At 63.2% G+C, this 15,599-nt stretch overlaps 1 protein-coding gene across 2 annotated transcripts; it reads left to right on the forward strand.

Moving 5' to 3' along the window:
- Positions 1 to 204: 204 nt before the first annotated feature.
- Positions 205 to 15,216, forward strand: LDLRAP1 (low density lipoprotein receptor adaptor protein 1). Of its 2 annotated transcripts, none has more exons than XM_040086429.2 (9): positions 205 to 317; positions 2,428 to 2,570; positions 5,035 to 5,147; positions 5,573 to 5,687; positions 8,379 to 8,451; positions 8,731 to 8,805; positions 10,021 to 10,151; positions 11,923 to 11,957; positions 13,517 to 15,216. In XM_040086429.2, the coding sequence occupies exons 1-9, from the start codon at positions 233 to 235 to the stop codon at positions 13,659 to 13,661; spliced, it is 915 nt and encodes a 304-aa protein (XP_039942363.1). In that variant the 5' UTR covers positions 205 to 232; the 3' UTR covers positions 13,662 to 15,216. The 2 variants fall into 2 exon arrangements, with proteins under 2 accessions (XP_039942363.1, XP_039942364.1); XM_040086430.2 differs by having other exon boundaries at positions 10,024 to 10,151.
- Positions 15,217 to 15,599: the final 383 nt, after the last annotated feature.

The following is a 15,599-nucleotide window of genomic DNA, read 5'->3' on the forward strand; positions in this document are numbered from 1 at the left end:
GACTCTGTGGAGCTTTTGGGGACCCTGCCCAATTTTAGGGTCCCCGCACAGTTTTTGGGTCCCCGCGGCGCTCCGGGGCCCCCGGGCGGGCGGGGCACAGGGCGTGTCCCAGGGCGTGTCCCAGGGCGTGTCCCGATGACGTCACGGCTCATTTGCATGCCCCGCCCCCGGACGCGGTCAGCGCTGGCGCCGCAGGAAAGTTTGCGGCGGGGCCGGGCCGGGCCGGGCCGGGATGGACGCGCTGCGCTCCGCGGGTCGGGCCCTGCTCAGGAGCCCCAGCGTCCACAAACCGTCCTGGGCCGGCGGGCGGCACAAGAGTGAGAGCCGAGCCCCTTCCCCTGCCCGTCCCGCTCCCACCCCGCGCTCACTTTTCCCCTCTCTGCCCCTTCTCTCCTCTCCGCTTTCCCCCGTCCGCTCTCTGCGCTTCCTCCCGGCGCCCCGCGCTCTCTTTTCGCTTTACTCTGGCTCGCTCTCGCGGCTCTTCTTTCACTTTTTTTTTTTTTTTTAGCCCCACTTTTTGCCGCACGCTTTGCTCCGCCCCGTTGCGCGCCCCTTCCCCCGGGCAGCAGCGGGGCTGGCTGGGTTGGGGGTCCCCGTGTCCCTGTGTCCCGTGTCCCATGTCTTGTCCCCCTATTTCCCTGTCCCGTATCCCTCTGTCCTGTGTCCCCTCATGTCCCCCCGTCCCGTGTCCCTGTGTCCCCCCTGTCCTGTGTCCCCCCTGTCCCTCTGTCCCCCGTGTCCCCCTGTCCCCGTGTCCCCCTATCCCCGTGTCCCCCTGTCCCCCTATCCCCGTGCCCTGTGTCCCCCCCTGTCCCCGTGTCCCCCTGTCCCCGTGTCCCTGTCCCCCAGCCCCGCGGGCGCTCCGTGACCCGCTGCCGCCTTTGTCCCACGATCGATGTCCCCGTGGCCAGCGGCCACCCGGGGCCCTGCCAGGCGCCTCCCGGGGCCGGGGGCACCGCGCACCCCCCGAGGCGACATCGAGCTCGTGTCTGTCGCTGATCCGCTGGGGCTGAGCCGGCGTGTGACACCTGGGATTAGGGATGAGCGCGACACCGGCGGGGCTGGCTTGGGGACAGCTCGGGGGGGGCTGGGGACAGCTCGGGGGGGCCTGGGGACAGCTCGGGGCTGGCTTGGGGACAGCTCCGGGGCCGGGCCGGCAGGGATGAGCCGGGTGAGCCCGGGGCTGCGGGGCGGTGTCGCTGTCCCCGGGTCCCTCCCGGAGCCCCTCGGTTCCTGCGATCCGAGCGCTTCATTTCCGTGCCGCGAGCTCGGGGTCGCTGCGGGTGGCACCGGGGGGTCCCGCGCTCGGGGCTCTGGGGTCGGTGCCCGTCCTTGGCGCAGGGCCCGGCCGGCGGCGATCCCGGCGGTGGGGCAGGAGGGATGCAATCCTCCCTTTTCACCTGGGAGCGGCTCAGCGCAGCATCCCCCTGTCCCGGCTGCGTCCTGCCCCTCTCCGGGTGCGACCCCCGCCCTCCTGCCCGCCCCGGGGACCCCTCGCAGCCCGTGCCCGGGGCGCTGGCGGCGTTTCCAAGGGGAGAGCAGAGATCTCCCCTCCTGCGGGGCTCCAGGTGTCTCAGTGACCTCACCTGGGTCCCGCAGCTGCCCGGGCTTAGCAGCAAATCCCGTGTGATCCTCCCGGCGCAGGGGCTGCTTGGCGGGGTCAGGAGGCGCCGAGCCCGGCCCTGGGGCTCCTCAGGGGTGCTGCTGTGGCCCTGGGAAACGTTCTGGGGTTTGTTTTTGCTGCGTCGGAGAGGCGCTCTCAGGTGCGTTGTTATTAACCTGTGGTCTTGGTTGCTCCGTTTGGCAACGCTTTTGGAACCCGCCATCCGTGGTTCCTGGTGCCAGTAAGGATGTGCGGCTGTTCTGGTTCTGTTGGGTCGTTTTGGCTGGTTCCTAATGCCACTGAGGGTGGCTGTGGGGCTGTTCTGGTTCTGTTGGGTCGTTTTGGCTGGTTCCTAATGCTGCCAAGGACGGCTGTGGGGCTGTTCTGGTTCTGTTGGGTCATTTTGGCTGGTTCCTAATGCCACTGAGGGTGGCTGTGGGGCTGTTCTGGTTCTGTTGGGTCGTTTTGGCTGGTTCCTAATGCCGCCAAGGACGGCTGTGGGGCTGTTCTGGTTCTGTTGGGTCGTTTTGGCTGGTTCCTAATGCTGCCAAGGACGGCTGTGGGGCTGTTTCAGTTGTGTCAGATCACTTGCTGCTGCGGCTAGCTGGTTCATTCGCATTTCTGAACCGATTCCGTTTAAAACTCAGCTTTAAAACTGTTCCCAATATTCCAGTTAAATCTTTTCTCCCTCTGGGCTGTTCTTGCCTTTGCCCCGTGCTGGGATTGCTGAGGTCCCGGTTTAGGGGGAGGCTCCCAGGGGACCCCTCGGGGCCGAGGTGCTGCTCTGTGTGTGTGTGACTCCAGGAGCTCTCCTGTGTCCCCAGAGCTGCCCGAGAACTGGACGGACACGCGGGAGACGCTGCTGGAGGGAATGCTCTTCAGCCTCAAGTACCTGGGCATGACCCTGGTGGAGCAGCCCAAGGGAGAGGAGCTCTCTGCAGCCGCTGTCAAGAGGATCGTGGCCACCGTGAGTGTCCCCGAGTGTCCCCCGCTGGCCCTGCTCCTCGGGGCAGTCTCACTGAGGAGAGTTTCAGAGCTGCAGCTGGGGACAGCTGGGATTTGCAGCCCCGGGAGTTTGGGATTTGCAGCTCCAGGGGGTTCAGGATTTGCAGCTCCACTTCGGGATCGCAGCCCCAGCCCCTCCAGAAGTTCGGGATTGCAGCCCCAGCCCCTCCAGGAGCTCGGGATCGCAGCCCCAGCCCCTCCAGGAGCTCGGGATCGCAGCCCCAGCCCCTCCAGGAGCTCGGGATCGCAGCCCCAGCCCCTCCAGGAGCTCGGGATCGCAGCCCCAGCCCCTCCAGGAGCTCGGGATCGCAGCCCCAGCCCCTCCAGGAGCTCGGGATCGCAGCCCCAGCCCCTCCAGGAGCTCGGGATCGCAGCCCCAGCCCCTCCAGGAGCTCGGGATCGCAGCCCCAGCCCCTCCAGGAGCTCGGGATCGCAGCCCCAGCCCCTCCAGGAGCTCGGGATCGCAGCCCCAGCCCCTCCAGGAGCTCGGGATCGCAGCCCCAGCCCCTCCAGGAGCTCGGGATCGCAGCCCCAGCCCCTCCAGGAGCTCGGGATCGCAGCCCCAGCCCCTCCAGGAGCTCGGGATCGCAGCCCCAGCCCCTCCAGGAGCTCGGGATCGCAGCCCCAACCCCTCCAGGAGTTTGGGATCGCAGCCCCAGCCCCTCCAGGAGTTCGGGATCGCAGCCCCAGCCCCTCCAGGAGTTCGGGATCGCAGCCCCAGCCGCTCCAGGAGTTTGGGATCGCAGCCCCAGCCGCTCCAGGAGTTTGGGATCGCAGCCCCAGCCGCTCCAGGGCTGTGGGTGGAGCTCAGGCGGTTCCAGGCGCTGGGATCAGCCCCGGCTGTGGGATGGGCTCGCTGGGCAGAGCTGTGTGTGCCCGAGCTCTGGCTCCCGGTGATAAGCCCGGGGTGTCGGGAGGCTCTGACCCGCTGAGCTCAGCCTGCCCCGGGGCTGGGTGCTCTCCTCAGCGCAGGGACGGCGCCTGGAGCGTGGCCAGCTCCGCTCTGGGCTCTCCTGCCCAGGATTTGGAGGGCGGAGAGGGGAAGGCTTGCGGCAGTCCCGGCCCAGGCAGCCCCTGACCCACTGTCCCCTCGGGATGGAGTGCTGACCATCCCCTGGCTGCCGGCCCTCCTCCTGCACATTTCCATCCATCCATCCATCCATCCATCCATCCATCCCCTGACTGCCGGCCCTCCTCCTGCACATTTCCATCCATCCATCCATCCATCCATCCATCCATCCATCCATCCATCCATCCATCCATCCATCCATCCATCCATCCCCTGACTGCCGGCCCTCCTCCTGCACATTTCCATCCATCCATCCATCCATCCATCCATCCATCCATCCATCCATCCATCCATCCATCCCCTGACTCTCGGCCCTCCTCCTGAGTGAAATTAACGCTCTTTAATTCCCGGTATAGTGCAGCGAGGCTCGGTGGGCTGGGCAGTGCTGGATCCTCTCCTGGCAGAGCAGGAGGGGATTGCTCCAGGGGCCGGGAGCTGCGGGCAGAGCTCCCCACATCTGCTCCGAGCCAGGGGAATTGAATCCGTCAGTAAAACCCCGGGGCTGGGGCAGGGCTGCCTGCTCTGGGCACGGCTTTGGGTGCCCAGGGCGTGGGGCTGAGGATTCCAGCCTGGAGCTCTCTGGGGCTGCGTTGTTTCTTCTGGGGCGGCGAGCGGGATGTGAGCTGCGGGCTGACAGCACCGGGCCACTAAAGAGGAGAAAGTGGCTCCTAAAAGTCTGGATCAGAGCTGTCCCGGAGGGGCTTTGGCGCTGGAGGGGGGTTTGGGAGCCCACCCTGCTCCAAGCACAGCTCCTGTGGCCGTGCTGATGGTCCTGGTGACACCAGAGCAGCCTCCAGCCTGTGCTGGTGGCCCTGGTGACACCAGAGCAGCCTCCAGCCTGTGCTGGTGACCCTGGTGACACCATAGCAGCCTCCAGCCTGTGCTGGTGGCCCTGGTGTCCCCAGAGCAGCCTCCAGCCTGTGCTGGTGGCCCTGGTGTCCCCAGAGCAGCCTCCAGGCTGTGCTGGTGACCCTGGTGACACCAGAGCAGCCTCCAGCCTGTGCTGGTGGCCCTGGTGACACCAGAGCAGCCTCCAGGCTGTGCTGGTGACCCTGGTGACACCAGAGCAGCCTCCAGGCCATGCTGGTGGCCCTGGTGTCCCCAGAGCAGCCTCCAGCCTGTGCTGGTGACCCTGGTGTCCCCAGAGCAGCCTCCAGGCCGTGCTGGTGGCCCTGGGGACGTCCCTGTGGAGGTGCTGGGCTGGCAGTGCCCGTGCCCGGCTCCGTGCCCGGTGAATGCCAGCACAGACCCCTGCTGCAGGGAAGGGGCGGGCTGAGCCGGGCTCGGTCCCACCCGGCAGCAGCAGCAGCCCGTGCTGCGCATCCCCACGCCGCCCCGTCCCTGTTTCCCTCTAAAGGCGAAAGCCAGCGGGAAGAAGCTGCAGAAGGTGACCCTGAAAGTGTCCCCACGGGGGATTGTGCTGAGGGACAGCAGGACCAACGAGCTGATCGAGAACATCTCCATTTACAGGTGGGTTCTGGCTGCTCCCCTGTGCCGGGGTGATGCTGAGGGATCCCCAAGGGGGCTGAGCCCTCAGGGCTCACGAGCTCTCACACTTGGATCAGTTCTGGTCCGTTTGCACTTTGGGGTTTAGTTGTCCAATTCCAGCTCCAGGCTGTGAGGTCCCATCCTTGTTTTCTCTCTTTAATCCACCCTTGTTTGTGCTTTGGGGCTGGAAGCTGTCCTCGGTGTGCAGCAGGAGCAGGATTTGTTTTGTGTCCCTGCTGTGTGCAGAGAGCTGAGTGACCCTGAGTGTGAGCTCAGAGCTGCGCCTGGGCAGCGCAGAACCCGAAACAAACGGAATTAAAACTTCAGGCATCCCTGGGAGGGAGCTGTGCCCACCCCTGTGCCCCCCAGGAGGGTTTGGAGCCCGGCTGTGCCTTTGTGCCTTTCAGGATTTCCTACTGCACGGCAGACAAGAGCCACGACAAAGTGTTCGCCTACATCGCCCAGAACCAGCTGAATGAGAACCTGGAGTGCCACGCCTTCCTGTGCACCAAGAGGAAAATGGTCAGTGCAGGACGAGGAGGAGGAGGAGGAGGAGGAGGCACAGGGGCTGCAGGAGGAGGAGGAGGAGGAAGCACAGGGGGGGTCTGGCTGCTGCTCGGAGCCCTCCTGGGACCTTTCCCTGCTGGTTCAGTGCTCCAGGGTGGGAAGGGGCCTGTGAGAGGAGAGAGCCCTGGTGGGGCTGAGCCCCCTCCCCGTGCCCCCAGAGATCCTCCCCTGGTGCCTCTGGCATCCCAAATCCCCCCTGAGCGTGGTCCTCAGGAGCACCCCCGAGCCTGGACTGACCCACCACGGCTCTCTTGGTGTTCTCTGCCTCTCCCAGATCGGTTTTTTTTCCCTTTGGAGAGAATAATGGGAGCTCCAAGTTGTGTCTCCTCTCCTCTCCTGGTGGGTGCTCCCGTCCTTTCGCGGCCAAGATAAGCCTCGCTCTGCAAATTCAAATTTAAATCTTCCCGGTGCTGAAGGAATTCTAAAGGAATTCTAAAGGAATTATCTCAGTGCTGCATCAGCTCAGTGCCTCCCCCTCCAAATACAGTTCTCCAAAGCCTTTTGTGGCAAAAGAAACTGGGAATGATTTCCTTTGATTTCCTTTTTCCTGTTCTGTAAGGTGCAGGAATCAGAGTGATCGCAGCCCAACCCAGGGCAGGGGCCCTGGGTGCACCACAGCTCCCCGTCACAGCCATGTAATTAGTCCATAATTTTAGTTCCTGGGTAATTCTCAACAGTAGCTGGGTCTATTAAACTTGATTCAGATGTGACAGCTTAAATTGTAAACAGCTGTGAGGAGTTTCATACTTAATTACTGTATTTCAGTTGGGGTTTTTTCCCCCATGAAGCGTTTGCGCTTCCATCAGGGATGTAAATGGCTCCCGCATCCGAAGGAGCTCTGCTCTGCCAGCCCCGGTTGGCCCTGCTGGCTCTGGGCTCCCGTGGCCGGCTCGAGGGAGCTGTGCCCCGCCCGTGTCCCCCTCACCCCCGGGAGCCGCAGCTCCCAGCCCCGGCTGTGTTCTGTCCTCAGCCCGGCTCTCGGGAGCGTTCCCGTGCCCTGCTGCTGCTGGAGCCGCTCCCGAGCTCTGGGAGCGGCGTTTGGTCACTGCCGGGGCCGCGGTGGGGCTGCAGGGGGGCTGCAATGGGGCTGCAGCGGTGCCGCAATGGGGCTGCAGTGGGGCTGCAGTGGGGCACTGCAATGAGGCTGCAGTGGGGCTGCAGGGGGGCTGCAATGGGACTGCAGCAGTGCCGCAATGGGGCTGCAGGGGTGCTGCAATGGGGCCGCAGTGGTGCCGCAGTGGTGCCGCAGTGGGGCTGCAGGGGGGCTGCAGTGGGGCTGCAGTGGGGCTGCAGTGCTGCAGTGGTGGTGCAGTGGGGCTGCAGTGGGGCTGCAATAGGGGTGCAGTGGGGCTGCAGTGGGGCTGCAGTGGGGCTGCAGGGGTGCTGCGGTGGGGCTGCAGGGGTGCTGCAATGGGGCCACAGTGGGGCTGCAGGGGCTGCAATGGGGCTGCAGTGGCGCTGAAGTGGGGCTGCAGGGGCGCTGCAATGGGGCTGCAGGGGCGCTGCAATGGGGCTGCAGGGGTGCTGCAATGGGGCTGCAGGGGTGCTGCAGTGGGGCTGCAGTGGTGCTGCAGGGCTGCAGTGGTGCTGCAATGGGGCTGCGGTGGGGCTGCGGTGGGGCTGCAGGGGTGCTGCAATGGGGCTGCAGGGGTGCTGCAGGGCTGCAGGGGTGCTGCAGAGGTGCTGCAGGGGTGCTGCAGGGCTGCAGGAGGGTGTCCCCGCCGCTGCCAGGGCCGGGCTGGCACAGACACCCCCACCCTCGGGGCGTGCCGGGGTGTCCCTGCCGAGCTCTGCCTGCCCCGGGGCCCGTCCCTGCGGGGTGTCGGGGCTGCTGGAGCCTCTCTTGGGGAGCTGCAGGGAAGGGGCTGGGGCACCAAAAACCCAGAGCTGAGCTGTGGGAGCAGGGGGAGCTCAGCCAGGAGCAGCTGCTCCGACCCCACCGTCAGCTCCATGGCTGTGCCAGCCCTGGGAGAGTCCGTGACAGTCCTGGGAGAGTCTGTGCCAGCCCTGTGACAGCCCTGGGAGAGTTTGTGACAGTCTGGGAGAGTTTGTGCCAGCCCTGTGCCAGCCCTGGGAGAGTCTGTGACAGCCCTGTGACAATTTGTGCCCGCCCTGTGCCAGTCTGTGCCAGTCTGTGCCAGCCTGGGGCAGGCTGTGCCAGCGCTGTCCCCTCCTGGGGACGTGTCTGCTCCAGCTGTGTCCCACACCGAGCCACCCTCGGCTCCGTCAGGGTTTGGTGCTCAGCTCCGGGTTAACACTGCTCTGCCAAGCAGAGATTCCAGTGATGATTTCAGAGATTCCAGTGGTGATTTCAGAGATTCCAGTGATTGATTCCAGTGAGGATTTCAATGACTGATTTCAGAGATTCCAGTGATGATTTCTGTGATGATTTCAGCAATTTCCATGATTTATGTGATGATTTCAGCAATTTCAGTTATTTCCACAATGATTTCAGTGATTTGTCAGTGATTTCAGTGATGATTTCAGTGATTTCAGTGATGATTTCAGTGATTTAAGTGATTTTTCAGTGATGATTTCCATGATTTCAGTGATGATTTCCATGATTTCAGCGATGATTTCAGTGATTTTTCAGTGATTTTTCAGCCATTTCAGCCCCGCTCACGCCCTGCCTCTCTCCCCCTGCAGGCTCAGGCTGTCACCCTCACCGTGGCTCAGGCCTTCAAAATCGCCTTCGAGTTCTGGCAGGCAGCGAGGGAAGGTGAGCTTCTCTCCCCCTGGGAGCTCAGGGCTGCCTTGGGTGTTCTCCCAGCCCTCGGAGCCCTCTCCCCCTGCATCCCGAATTTCCAGGGATCTTCCGGCAGCCTGCTTCCCCCAGCCTGGCTTTGGCTCTGCTCCCTCCCTGCTGGAGGCTCCCGTTGGGATCTTTGAGTGGTGGAAGCGCCCGGGGGTGCCCAGGGGTGCCCGGGGGTGCCCGGGGGTGCCCAGGGGTGCCCAGCCCTCCTCCCTTCGGGCACTGACGGGATTTCCTCCTTTGCAGAGAAGGAGAAGAGGGAAAGGTCTGTCCTGGAAACAGAGGGGACGAGCTCAGAAACTCCTGCGCGTCCTGTCACAGGTGAGGCAGCAGGGCAGAGCTGTGCCCCGGGCATGGGGACAGCCTGGGGGTGTGGGAGTGTCCCTGGGCAGGGGTGGAGTGTCCCTGGAGAGGGGACGGAGTGTCCCTGGAGAGGGGACGGAGTGTCCCTGGAGAGGGGACGGAGTGTCCCTGGGCAGGGGACGGAGTGTCCCTGGGCAGGGGACGGAGTGTCCCTGGAGAGGGCAGGGGGACAGCCTGATGGATGGATTGTCCCTGGATTGTCCCTTGAGGTGTGTGGGACTGTCCCTGAGGGATGTGGGATTGTCCCTGAGGGGTGTGGGACTGTCCCTGGAGTGTCCCTGGAGGGGTGTGGGACTGTCCCTGAGGGGTGTGGGACTGTCCCTGAGGGGTGTGGGACTGTCCCTGGAGTGTCCCTGAGGGGTGTGGGACTGTCCCTGGAGGGATTTCCCGCGGCAGCACCAGCTCCTGGCAGGGTTCTGCAGCGCCTCAGGGTCCTTGGCTGCCCCCCTGCTGCCCCCAGCTCTGTTCACTGCTGGCCCTGGCCGCGGTGTGCTGGGCTGAGCCTGGAGCTGCGCACCCCGCGCTGGGCTCGGGGCTGTGCCGGCGCCCCAGGGCAGGGGAGGAGTGGGAAATGGAGCAGTTAAATCAGAAATGCCCTCAGGTCTCAGGCCCTGGGTGCTGCGCTGCCTCGGAGGTGCAGGACGGGGACGAGTGGGACAAAAGGCTGATCCCTGCTCCGTGCTGGCCCCGGGGATGAGAGGATTGGGCAGCTTTAAACCGGGCTGCACCTCCTGCTCCTCCCTGGGCGGGCTCAGGGCTGGAGGAGCCTCTCCCAAGGGGTGGCACAGCGGGATAGAGCCAGCCTGGGGCTGCCAGGGGTGGTGGAGGGAGCTCCGGCGTCTCCCTGGGGGATGCTCCAGAGCTGGGATGCTCCTGCAGCCACCCCGGGGCAGGATTTAAAGTACTCTGTTATAAAGATTATAAATATTATAAAATACCGGTGCGGCTTTGTGCCATGGGCTGAGCTGAGGGCGCTGCCCTGCCCTGGGGCTCCCCCTGCGCCCCAGTGGGCACCCAGAGGCTGCGGGAGGCGCTGGGACAGCCTCGGGCGCCTGGCTGGAGCTGCTGGATCCAGCCCAGCTCCTCGGCGCTCGCCCCCGCGGGGAAGGGATTCCTGCAGAGAGCTCCGGCTCTGCCTCTGCCCTGCCCTCAGTGCCTCTGCTCTGCCCACAGCAGCAGCCCTGGGGAACCTGCTGGACTTGGAGGACCCTGCCAGATCGCCCCTGGGCAGCAGCAGCGAGTCCCCGGAGCTGCACAGGAGCAGCTTCGGGCCCAGCCCCTCGGACAACAACAACGTGCTGTGGGTAAGGAGCAGCTCCAGCTCCCAGAGCCCCAGAGCTGGGGGCTGCGAGCTCCGGGGGGGCTCCAGGGGTGGGATGGGGGAATCAGTGCCTGTGCCCTCCCTGGGGTGAATCAGCAGGGTGGCAAAGCCCTGTGGAAAACGAAGGTTCCTCCTTCTGGAGCAGCATTCCTCAGGGGTTTGTCACTTAACTGAGAGGCACCCGACTGCTCTGGTGGGGCAGCAATCATTAATTACCTCCGTGGCTTTTGTTTACTGCTCACCAAAGCCAGGTTGTGTTTATGGTCGTTGTTTTATTTCCTCCTGTTGGTGTCTGGGGGAGCTTGGGTGGGTGCTGGGAACATCCTCAGCCCTCTGGCTCGATGGTTTCATGGGTCTGTGACAGGAGAGTGCTGCTGCAGCCCGGGCTGGGGTCCATCAGGGAGCCCACCCACGCCCCGGGGCTCCACCATCCCCTCCAGGCTGGAGAAGGGTGGGGTTAGCTGGGGTTTTGGGGAGGAATTCCTCCCTGGGCAGGCCCTGGCACGGGGTGAGAGCAGCTGTGGCTGCCCCTGGATCCCTGGCAGTGCCCGAGGCCGGGCTGGAGCTCTGGGGTGGGAGCTGGGGGGATTTCGGGTCCCTTCCCACCCAAACCATTGCAAGGTTCCGTGGCCACCGGCCGGGCTGGGGCTGAGCCTGGAAGCCCCGGGGCCTCACTCCCCTCCCTGGAGCCCCCCTGCCTGCTGGATTCTGGGGAATTGCAGGATAAATCCCTTTGTCTGGAGCCCGAGGCTCTCCAGGTTAAACCTGAAGCTCAGCTCTGGGGCTGAATCAAATCCTGGAGGCTTATCAGCAATCTCCAGTCCCTCCCCGCTCCGAGTTTTCATACTTCACTCATTAATTGCATTAAGTCTGGAAGAGCATCACAGGATTTTGGGAGCAGCCCAGCCCCACAGAGCAGGGGAATCCTTCCTCCCCAGCAGCTCCAGGGCTTTCCTGGGAAAGGCTGGCAGCAGGGCAGAGGTGAGGGCTCCCAGAGCTGCTTTGGGCATCCCACTGTGCCAGCGCAGGGCTGCCCTCGTGATCCTGGTCCAGGAAAGTCCCTGGGGGCTCCTGGAGCTCTGTGCAGGACAGAGGGGTGGGAGACGAGGGGTGGGAGACGAGGGGTGGGAGACGAGGGGTGGGAGACGAGGGGTGGGAGAGTGCCTGGGCTCGGCCCTGGGGGTGACAGATGAGGGATCAGGGATGGAATGGCCCCAGGGATCAGGGATGGAATCACCCCAGGGATCAGGGATGGAATCACCCCAGGGATCAGGGATGGAATCACCCCAGGGATCAGGGATGGAATGGCCCCAGGGATCAGGGATGGAATGGCCCCAGGGATCAGGGATGGAATCGCCCCAGGGATCAGGGGTGGAATCACCCCAGGGATCAGGGATGGAATGGCCCCAGGGATCAGGGATGGAATGGCCCCAGGGATCAGGGATGGAATCACCCCAGGGATCAGGGATGGAATCACCCCAGGGATCAGGGATGGTCCGTCCCTGAGCTGCGCTCCTGCCGTGGCCCCGGGGCAGGATCATCCTGCTGGCCATGGGGCAGGGGCCCAGCCCGGCGCTGCCCGCGGTTCACCTTCCCCCCGGGACAGGAGGCAGATTGCACGGGAGGTGATTGAGGCGCTCACAAAACCAACAGACACGGGTATTTTGTTTTTTTTTTTTTTTTCCCGGGTTCTCTAAATACATTTGTGCGGTTCTCTTAGCAACTACTTCTCTCTCTTTTATCTCTTGACAAAGGAAATGGATGATGGTCTCGACGAGGCGTTCTCAAGGTAATTCTCGTGACTCCCTTCAGGAGGGGGCAGCCCCAGGGGCTGGGCTGCTGACGGGTTTTTAATAATTCTCCTTCCTCTCATCGGGGCTGCGATCTGGCCCGGCAGCTGCCCCGTCACTGGTAATTGAAAGACAGGCTCGGAGGCTGCCTGATAAGCCAAATATTTTGACAACCTTTTAAGGCTGGAGAACTGAATTCCCCCGGCAGTTGCTGTGTCTGCTCCGGCTCCCCGAGGCTTTTTCAGGCTGCTGCTCCCAGCCTCTGGCACCGGGGGCTTTGCTCTCCCTCAGCCCGCGAATCCGGGGTGTGTGGCCATCGGTTCGTGGCGTTTATTCCTCTTCCCGCTCCAAATCAAAGCCTTCCGTGCCTGCCCAGCGATCCAGCTCAGCCAAACGAGCCCGTTTCCCTTCGGCTGCCTTTTCCTGCCTGTCCTGGCGGGGTTCACGTGGGTCCCATCCTCCCCTTCCTCCTCCTCTTCCTCCCGCTGGGGCCGGGGGGTGCTGGGGGAGGCAGGAGAAGGGTTTGCAGCGGTTCCTGCTCAGCCCTTGGGCTCCTGCTCGGCTCTGGGGGATGATTTACAGCTTCCCCTTGCCCGGCAGCCTGGCGCTGCCGAGGGGCCGATGGGCGCCGTGCCCTGTGCTCCCCTGGCCCTGCCCTGGCAGATGTGGCTGCTCGGGGGCTCTGTCCTGTGTGTGACTCCGTTCCTGCCACGTCAGCGCCGCTGCACGCTTCTCTTCTCTACCCAAAACCCGGGCTCGGCCTCGGGGTGTTGGGGACGTTGTGCCTGCCCTGGGTGAAACCCCAAATGTCTGAGCTGACCTCCAGCCCCGGCGCTGTCACGGGGGTGTTGAAATCGCACAACAAGGAGCTGAGCCGGGGCTGCCTGGCTTTTGTGAAACATCTGGGAGGGGGGGAGAAGCTGCTCCAGGGCAGAGCTGAGTCAGGGCTCGGGGCTGGAGCAGCTCCCAGGGATGGTTCTGGGCAGGGAGCTGCTCTGCCAGGCCGCTGGAACGTGCAGCCTGCACATTCCCGGGATGCCTGATGTCGGGAGCAGGCAGCAGCAAAGCCGCAGCAGGCTCGGGGGGGCTGTGTCCCGGCTCCCCTGGTGCCTTTTCCCCCTTCCTGGGGGTTTCCATCCCTCTGGAAGGTGTTGGAACGCGGAGCTGCGGCGCTGGGGGTGCAGCAGGAGTCAAATTCAGTTCTCTGGAGGCAAAAAGCCTTTTGGCCACACACGGTGGGCACCATAGGTCAGGTTTTTGGGGTGCCTTCACTGCAGACTGCAGCGATGGGTGGTTGTAAAGGCAAAGTCCTTTATTGCATGGCTAAATCAGCCCCAGTTAAAAGTCCTTTATTGCATGGCTAAATCGGCCTCACGAAGGCAGAGTTGTTACAGTTCCTGCCAGCAAAGCCCTCGTGTCCCGAGTAGAAGCTTTAACACTTCAGCAGCAGCAGCACTGTTCCCCGTTCCGTGCCCGAAGCGTGAGCGTTGTGGCGTTCTGGGTGCGTTTTTATTCTGTGTTTTGCGGTGCTTCACTCTGTGTTTCTGTGCCCCCCCAGACTGGCCCAGTCCAGGACAAACCCGCAGGTCCTGGACACGGGGCTGACAGCTCAGGACATCCAGAGCGCAGAGACTCTGTCCCCCGTGGACTGGAACCAGCTGGAGGCCGGCGCGGCCGAGAAGGACGAGCTGTTCCTGTTCTGAGGGCACGGGCGGCCCGGGAGGAGAACCCCCGCGAGCCCCCGGCCCCGATCGTCCCGGCGCCGGAACCAGGAACCTTCCGGGGCCCTGCGGCGGCTCGCAGGACGTCACAGCCCGCTTCCGACCAAAGCTTCACAAACCTGACGCCGATTTTTGTACCTGGCTTTTTTAATCTGAACCACGGGACGCTCTTGGACGTATTTATTCACAGTTTACACGGGAGGTGCGGAGAGCAGCTGCACGCCGCCGGAGGAGCCGCAGCAGGGCCTGGGCACCCCCGGGGAGCATCCCCAGCCAAGGGCCCGCGTTCCTAATCCCCCTCCGGAGCAGCACGTCGCCTGCCTGGCCAGCGAGGGGGTTTGCAGCAGCTGCCGAGGGTGTGAAATCAAAGAGGGAGCGGGGCTGGTGCTTTGTGTGAGCGCCTGCGGCTCTGTCACAGCTGTCGCTCGCCCCGGCCCTGCCCTCCCGCCGGGAATTGCCGCTTTCGAACCCAAAGACTCGACGAAGTTTTGCACTTTAAAACTTGAACTGAAAGCAATGGTCCGAGTTGTCACGGTAAGCAGTGCCTGGAACTCCTCCTCAGAAGCTATTTACCCAAAAACCACCCACCCTGGCAATGCTGCAGCCCTGGCTCCGAGCTGACCCCCAGATCCCAAAGCTCCGTTGGCTTTAGGAGCGAAACCCGGGGAGGAAGGGTTTGTTTTGCTGAATTCTGCAGGGAAGGGCGGCCTGGGAGCACCAGCAGCCCCACAGATCCGTGCTCCCGGCGCGTTTGCCTGCCCAGGACTCGCTCCTGCCTCAAAGGGGATGGATTTGGATCAGGCACCTGAGGTGCTCCCAGCCCTTCTCCCCGACAGCCACAGCTCCCAGGGGGCTCAGGAAGCTCCATCTACCCCTGGAGCTCAAAATCGGCCACGGAGGGAGAAAGCTTACGCTAATGAAAAGATTAGGTTTAATGATCCTAAATAGTCGCACTGACACCTCGCAGTGTTTGTGGCCTTACGTGAAGTGTACTAATCTGTTTTATAGATTTGTAACTTGGGTTGGAAGCACTAATTCATTCCCCAGGTAGCTCTTTAGAAGTCCTTTCAAACTGCTCGCAGGAAGGGAAGAAACCCTCTCTGTCAGCTGGGAGGATTCATTAGGAAGCAGCTGAGTGACTCTGACTTAGATTTGAGATATTTTTTCCCCCCCAAGCGTGAGTGTGAGAAGGTGTTGAGCACTCGTGGGGCTGACTCATCCGACCTGTGCTCCGTGGGTTCCGCAGAGCCCAGCTGGGAGCAGTTTGGCATCTTGGCAGGGCCGTGCCCAGGACTCCCTTGGTGCAGCCCCAGCCCCGTGGGGTGGGAGGGATCAGCAGAGCTCGGGCACGGGGACAGGGCACGGGGCCAGCAGTGCTTGTGGGCAGCCCCTCACCCCGACCCCAGCCAGCTCGGGGATGGGGAGTGAGGAATTCCCCGAGCATCTCCCTCCTTTCCTAGAGACTCCTGAAATTCACAACACTATCTCTGTGTGTCTAGAGTGGCTCCTTTTTTTTTTTTTTTTTTTTTTTTTTTAAGAAAACCTGATGCTGCAAAGAATATTCTGTACGGAGGGGAATAAAAACTGCCGTTTTTTTGGAGCCTCCTCTGAGCTGGGTGACTTTATGTTCGCTGTGGTTCCTTTGATGCGGGGCAGCTTTTGTGTCTCTGCGTTCTGCCCGTCCCTGGTGATCGGGAATGTCCTGGGAAGGGGATTGCAGGGAGCTGCTCTGGGGCTGGGGGATGCGCTCAGGGCTGCAGGACCTGTCCCTGCTGAGGCTGTGATGAAGAGGGAGAGGAGGGAGCTCCGTGCTTCAGGCTCGTCTGCACATCAGCAGTGGCACCAACGCCCCAAATCTCTCTGCTGGCGCAGTCGCAGGGTGCTTTCCTCTGGAGGCAGCTGAGTTTGTGCCGTGTAGGT

The sequence above is a fragment of the Hirundo rustica genome, chromosome 25, assembly GCF_015227805.2.
Source record: "Hirundo rustica isolate bHirRus1 chromosome 25, bHirRus1.pri.v3, whole genome shotgun sequence".
NCBI lineage: Eukaryota > Metazoa > Chordata > Aves > Passeriformes > Hirundinidae > Hirundo > Hirundo rustica.